This window comes from Myotis davidii, unplaced genomic scaffold (genome assembly GCF_000327345.1).
Source record: "Myotis davidii unplaced genomic scaffold, ASM32734v1 scaffold1983, whole genome shotgun sequence".
Lineage (NCBI taxonomy): Eukaryota > Metazoa > Chordata > Mammalia > Chiroptera > Vespertilionidae > Myotis > Myotis davidii.
In genome coordinates this window covers 179928-186698 of record NW_006293962.1, presented here as the reverse complement: position 1 = coordinate 186698, position 6771 = coordinate 179928, and the positions used below count along the sequence as shown (strand labels likewise).

The 6771-nt window shown below is 49.6% G+C and overlaps 1 protein-coding gene across 3 annotated transcripts; it reads right to left on the bottom strand.

Annotated features, from left to right (window-relative positions):
• Window positions 1-6: 6 nt before the first annotated feature.
• Window positions 7-5345, bottom strand: GJB1 (gap junction protein beta 1). 3 transcript variants are annotated; one of them, XM_006767940.1, is made up of 2 exons: window positions 5272-5345; window positions 7-1008 (listed from the first exon to the last, which is right to left on the bottom strand). In XM_006767940.1, the coding sequence occupies exon 2, from the start codon at window positions 990-992 to the stop codon at window positions 141-143; it is 852 nt and encodes a 283-aa protein (XP_006768003.1). In that variant the 5' UTR covers window positions 993-1008; window positions 5272-5345; the 3' UTR covers window positions 7-140. The 3 variants fall into 3 exon arrangements, with proteins under 3 accessions (XP_006768003.1, XP_015422170.1, XP_015422171.1); XM_015566684.1 differs by lacking the exon at window positions 5272-5345 and adding an exon at window positions 1824-1844; XM_015566685.1 differs by lacking the exon at window positions 5272-5345 and adding an exon at window positions 1376-1443.
• Window positions 5346-6771: the final 1426 nt, after the last annotated feature.

The following is a 6771-nucleotide window of genomic DNA, read 5'->3' as shown; positions in this document are numbered from 1 at the left end:
GGGAGTAGGGGGGAAGGAAAGTTTTGATGGAGCTTTCTCTCCCTGGCAGGTAGAGGCCAGTGCACCGGCAAAGGAGAAGGAGGCTCAACTCAGGCCTGGGCAGTGTGGGGGCGGGATGGGAGGCTGCCTGGTATGTGGCATCAGCAGGCAGAGCAGCGGTCACTCTTCTCAGCCAGCCCGGCCCCAGTGCCGGGGCTGCGTCGCAGTATGTCTTTCAGGGAGCCATCCTGCTCGCTCAGCAGCTTGTTGATCTCATTCTGCTTGTATTCAGGTGAGAGGCGGTGGCCAAAGCCTGAGCCCTTGCGGGAGGGCGGATTGGAGTGGCGTCGGGCCCGGCGGGCACAGGCCCGGATGATGAGGTACACCACTTCGGCCACGTTGAGGATGATGCAGATGCCGGAGGCGACCAGCATGAAGACAGTGAAGACGGTTTTCTCCGTGGGGCGGGACACGAAGCAGTCCACTGTGTTGGGGCAAGGGTAAGCCTCACACTTGACAAGCCGCACCATGGCGTAACCAGGGTAGAGCAAATAAAAGACGTACATGAAGGCAGCCTCGAACATCAGCCGGAAGACCACGCTGATGACATAGGTCCACCACAATGTCCCTGAGATGTGGACCTTGTGCCTCTTCACCTCCTCCAGATGTAAGGGGTCCCCATGGCCTTCAAGTCTCAGCATTTTCTTTTCTATGTGCTGCTGGTGAGCCACATGCATGGCCACGAGGAGAGCTGGGGTGGAAACCAAGATGAGTTGCAGAGACCACAGACGCACATGGGAAATAGGGAAAAAATGGTCATAGCAGACACTGTTGCAGCCAGGCTGGAGGGTGTTGCAGATGAAGGAAGACTTCTCGTCACCCCACACACTCTCTGCAGCCACCACCAGCACCATGATTCTGAAGATGAAGATGACTGAGAGCCATACTCGGCCAATGGCAGTAGAATGCCGGTTCACGCCACTGAGCACGGTGTACAAGCCTGTCCAGTTCATCCTGCCTCATTCACACCTGTAAGACATGAGCCACAAAGCAAGCTGTCAGAGAGCCGGGGCAGGCCAGTCACCATAACACCATCTGAAACCCCCCTCCCTCCACCAGGCCTTCCAAGAGCCAGTGACAGGAAAGGAAGAAGGATAGTCATAACTTTCCTCATCACCCCATCTCCCTTGCCAGCCTCTCCTCACTCACTCACTCACTCACTTGACTTGACTTCCCTGAGCCCCATCTCCCATTTTTGCTTTCATCCAACATTCATTCCTCTCTAGTCCCTTTCTTTGCCAGGCACATCTTGTTCTGCCTTTAGCCATCCTCTTTAGCTCCCCATCCTCCAGCTCCTAAAGTCTGAAGCTGGGGCAAACCCAAAAAGCCCTGTTACCTTGGGAAGCGCCTATCCCTGAGGCCACCCAGACAGGTCCCCTATGGTCTCATGTCTGTGCCGGGGGAGTGGTCCCTGGGTCCGCGCCTGCGTCCCAATTCATCACCACCCGGTGCTGGGGAGTCATATGCTGCTTTATACCCAGTGTCTGCACAATGGGACCTTTGTGGGTCTCTGAACAACGCCCTTTAGAATTCAGATCAAACGCCCTGACTTCCGCCCACCCTACACACAGAGCACTTGTGTCCCAGCGCCAGACACCCAGCCTGCACCCACCTGTTCTGTGCCCGCCCGGTCCATCGCCACACCACCCCATAGCCCCACCAGAAGAATGGCCAGGGTGTAGGGGGAGGAGATGTAACAAAGACAGGTACATGTAAGAGGGCACCAGAGAGAACCATGACATTCTTGGCCCAGGCCCTTCCCCATGACCCTACTAGAAACTTACGGTCCGCTGGATTGTTCCTAGACTTAGATCCCCTCCAGGGTATGGGTGAGCTAGATAGAGAAGAGGAAACGGAGCTCATGTTTATCAAGCCAGGGACTATGTTACAGGCATTTTCTTATACATTCTTTCTCTTTTTTAAAAAAAATATATATTTCTTTATTGATTTCAGAGAGGAAGGGAGAAGGGGAGAGAGATAGAAACATCAGTGATGAGAGAGAATCATTGATCGGCTGCCTCCTGCACACCCCCTACTGGGGATCGAGCCCGCAACCCAGGCATGTGCCCTTGGCCGGAATCAAACCTGGGACCCTTGAGTCCCCAGGCTGACGCTCTATCCACTGAGCCAATCCGGCTAGGGCTACATTCTTTCTCTTGCTCCACCTAGCCAGCCTCTAAGGACTGTCTTTCCAGATGAGGAAGCTACAGCTCAGATAAGTTAAGTCACTCACTCAAGTCACACAGCTTGGAAGTGTTGGAGTAGGATGAAACACAAAAGGATCTGAAGCAGAAGTCTAGGCTCTTTCCACAGTATAGTTGTGCTTTTGCAGATAGTGTCAGCAAAAGCCAAGGCTAGCCGATAGTAACAACAACAAAAGCCAAGGCTAATGTTACGCATAAAAGTGTGAGCAATAAAGAAGATGTTGACCTGTGAGTAAATTCCAAATCCAGTGTCATGGAGCATACCCTGGCCACCTCTCCTTGAGCTTCTGGAAAGGGAACCCATACAGAGGGTGGACAGATGGACACATGGTGAGAGCAAGCCAGAACGAGAAAGAGAGAATCAAACAATCAAGTAGAAAGTTAGAAGATGGAACAGGTAAGAGTTACACAGCTTTGGGTTTGAATCCTGGTTCTGCACTGAATATGACCCTGGACTAGTGACTGAACTTCTCAGATCCTGCTTGCTCATGTATAAATAACTCTTAATGTCCAGAGTTATTAAGCAACCTGCAAAAGTTCTTAGCTCAGCTCCACTTTCATAGTTGCTAATCAAGGGAAGTAAGAACCTTACCAGGAAGAGAAAACAATGTCAATTTGGGGGACTAAGTGGGCTGCCAAACCCAATCTCTCTCTTTTCTCTTCCCAATGCTATTGTTGACCTATAGTGTCCATCTGAGATAGAACAGACTGTTCCATTGCTGCCCTACCCCCTATGTCAAGTGTACACTGTAACCTCCTGGTTTCCCAAGCTTGCCAGTTGCTCTAGGGAAGAAATTAACCTCTATCCATTAGGTAGGCAAGAAGGCTGCCCCCTACCTCCCACCACTTCTGCCATTAAGTTGTAAGAAGATCATACTGGAAGCAGGGGACTGAATGTGAGGACACAGGCCTGGACTCGAAGAAAATACAGGGAATTCCCTGCCCCCACTGCAAGGGGCAGTGGTTGTGGCAAAAATCCCATATCTAGTTCTAGGTGGTCCTCTCTGTTCCAGGGAGGAGGGGTGGGGAATTAGCAACTGGAAAAGTTTTGGAATGGGATGAAAGAAACTAGGGGATAAAGGGATGGTCCACAGGACATAGATTACTTATTTGAACAAGGTTTCTTCATTGAATGTAAAATCATTAGTGAGTTCATGTTATGGGGCTAAGCCAGCGTGGGGAGCAGGAACACAGGTGCCCTTTCTCCCAAGCCTAGGGTTCTGAAGGCAGAGCTGCTATAGGAGGCACTATGGTTAGCTATAAAGAAATGTTTTGTCCAGTGAGACATTACATTCAGAAACATGTGGTCAAGAAACATTAAGAATAATTGTTTACTGAGCACCTGTTATGTGCCAGGTCCTTGCACACGCACCATCTCATGTAAAACTCAGAACAACCCCACGAGGTAGGTGTTACTTTGAGTCCTCATGTCACAGATGGGGAAACTGAGGTAAAGAAAGGCGAAGGGATTTGTACAAGGGTCCCAAGGGTTGCACAGTTAGCACATGACCGAGCTGGGATCTGAGCCATGCTAAGTTGACTCCAGAGCCCATATTCTGTCCCATAAGCTCTACTGCTTTGGCTGGAATTAATTTTCTTTTTGTGTTTTTAGAAACAGGGAGATTCAAAACTGGTATGGCTTTATTCTCTGTAGCCCCTTCTCCTCTTTCCTATCAGCTGACAACTCTTTTCTTTTCCTTCCTTCCCAATGTTTTCTGCTGCATCCTGGTTTGTTCTATTTTCCCTTCCTTAGCTTTCTTGCTCTGCTTACTCAAACTCCAAAGAAAGTTTCAGCTGCCTCTTCTTTCTACCCCTTGGGGTGCCCCACAGACAGCCTAGCCACCTCTGAGTTTCTAGGTTCTTGTAGCTTTCAGCCTCTCATCTTCTTGAGTGTTCTGGGACATGGCCAGTAGCTCCCTTTGGGCCCCTAAGGACTCTTGTGTGGGCACTTGGATCTCAATTTTTGCTCTTCTATTTGGAAGGAGAGCTGATCCCTATGCCAACATTAGTACCTCAAGGGTTTCATTTTAAAAAACATCCAGGGGCATGACCTGATTTTGAAATCCAAACTGTTTTTTTTTGTTTTTTTACTTTGGGTTAAAGTCCAGATATTTATATGCTCTGTGTTGCTCCCGGTGTGTTTTGCCCTCATGTTAATTATACAAGGCAACAGAGGCTCAAAGAAGCTGAGCAAGTGCTGGAGCTCCAGTTAGGATTCATGTTGGTTCCTCACCAAAACCTGGGTCCTTTCCCCAGTGTTTTGCTGCATCCACATCTATCCTCTAACCATTCAAACCTCTCTTTCTTATCTCTATTATCCTCCTCTCATCTCATTTTCTAAGTCTATGCATTCTACCATGCCATTCCCTAACAGCTGGAACAACTTTCAAACAGCTGGAAGGCAGTCTATTTAGATCTCCAAATTATCAGTTACTCCAAGCTCTGTTTAAGTCTGTCTGCCTCCCTCAAGTACATGGAAATACATGCTCCGAAATTTTAGCTCTGTTGGCTGGCCCTCTGCACCTACTGAGTACACTGTATTCATCTACCCGCAGCCTCCATATTGGTTGAATGCCTGGTTTGCCTTCTAATCAGGGAAGGAAAACAGCAGTGCCCGATGGTCCCACTGAACCCTAACCCTGTGTGGTAGGAAATGTTCTAAAGAGAGGAACTTGGCCACCCTGTGCCGGTGGGGGCAGGGAGGGGGGCTCACAAATCTTCCTGGGAACTTGGCCCTGTGGGGATGAAGGGAATCCTTAGCTAGGGAAAAAGATTGAGAGGATAAACGACTTGGAGCCTGAAAAGAGGATAAGAGTTGAGGGCTACAAAGAGAGGCTAAGCAAGCTCGCCACCTGGCAGAAGGGGCCTCCTCACCCCAACTTGGAGGAAAGCATAGAAGGGATCAAAGTGGCTGAAAGCCAAGGCCAAGAGAAGATAAGACCTGAGCCTTTTCCCAGCCCCCATTTCTGCCCCCCTGTGCCACACCAGGGCCCCCTGGTCCACCTCTCCCAGCCCCCAGCTTCCTCACCTGGTTGCTGTTGCTCTTTCCCGGGAATGTCTGCAGACGTGTCTGCACTATGCCACTAGGTATTGTCAGCCCAGCCCAGGGGAGGGGCAAAAAACTCAGGGCTGGAGCCAGATATGGCCCAAAGCCCAAGAGGAACCAAACATTAACCAGCCCCACCTCCTCACACACACAATTATTAAATAAGATTGATCTCCTGAGTTTCCAATGGGTTTGGGTAGACAGATCACATAGTCTGGAGTTACTGCTCTGTTCCAGAGGGAGAGAGGCATCATTGTCACCCGTGTGCCCATGTTTAGCCCATCTCCTCTGGGAGACTGAACTGCATGGACCTGAGCTCATCAACACCTCTCAACCTTTCCCCACTCCCTGGCCATACGTAGTGTGGGTGAGCTGCAGAGAGGGTTCCTGTGTTCCCTTCCATCCCTTATAGCTCCCGGCCTCTAAAAGGATATGATGCTTGGGAGGATGCTTACTGGCACCTTGAGGTCAAAGTGGGGATGACACTACTTCACCCACCTGGCAGTACCAGGGCTCTCTGCTTATTGTCCATGTCTTGAGTGCGTAGGGATGGACCAAAGTATTACCAATCCCATCCCAGAACCCTAACACCTCTTCAAAAATGGTCTTTTACCCTCGGGGCCAAGGCACTTGGACCGCAATGTGTATCATGTGCAGCAACAGATCTTGGCAATCATTAAGGTAAACAAAGAATGTTAACCATTAACTGTAGGATCAGTCCAGTTTGAAGGAAGATGTACCTGAAGACCCTATTAATTCTGTGGCCTGAATGGCAGCAAAGAAAAAAGTGAAGTCAGCAGAAACTGGTTCTCTGCTTTCTGCACTCCACCTAAGCCCAAGCTCGCTGCCACACAGAGAGCCAAAGCCTCAGCTTCCCTTGGCCAAATCGGGGCATATGAATACATCAATTGATAAGTCTTTACTGCACATCTACTGGATACTCATGCTGGGGACATGCTGGGGACAGGTGGCAGAAGAGTGGAAAACATCCCAACGGTTCTTAAGGAAACATACAAAGTACTTTGGCCCTGGCCAGTGCAGCTCAGTTGGTTGGAGCATCATCCTGTACACCAAAAGTTGGTGGGTTTGATCCCCTGGTTGGGGTGCATACAGAAGGCAACCAATTGCCTTAGCTCAGCGGTTGCCAACCTTTCGGACCTCACAGATCATGAGTGGTCCACAGACCACCAGTTGTCGACCACTGCCCTAGTTGGTTTGGCTCAGTGGATAGAGCATCGGCCTGCAGACTGAAAGATCCTGGGTTCAATTCCGGTCAAGGGCACATGCCCAGGTTGCTGCTCAATCCCCAGTAGGGGGTGTGCAGGAGGCAGTCAATCAATGATTCTTTCTCATCATTGATGTTTCTTTCTTTCTTTTTTAATGTTTCTATCTCTTTCTCCCTTTCCCTTCCTTAATCTGAAATCAATAAAAATACATTTTAAAAAATTGGATGAACATCCTACAGTGTTAGAGACATGTACC

Excerpts from the sequence above, each read along its gene's own strand:
- GJB1 (XM_006767940.1), bottom strand. The coding sequence starts at position 992 with ATGAACTGGACAGGCTTGTACACCGTGCTCAGTGGCGTGAACCGGCAT.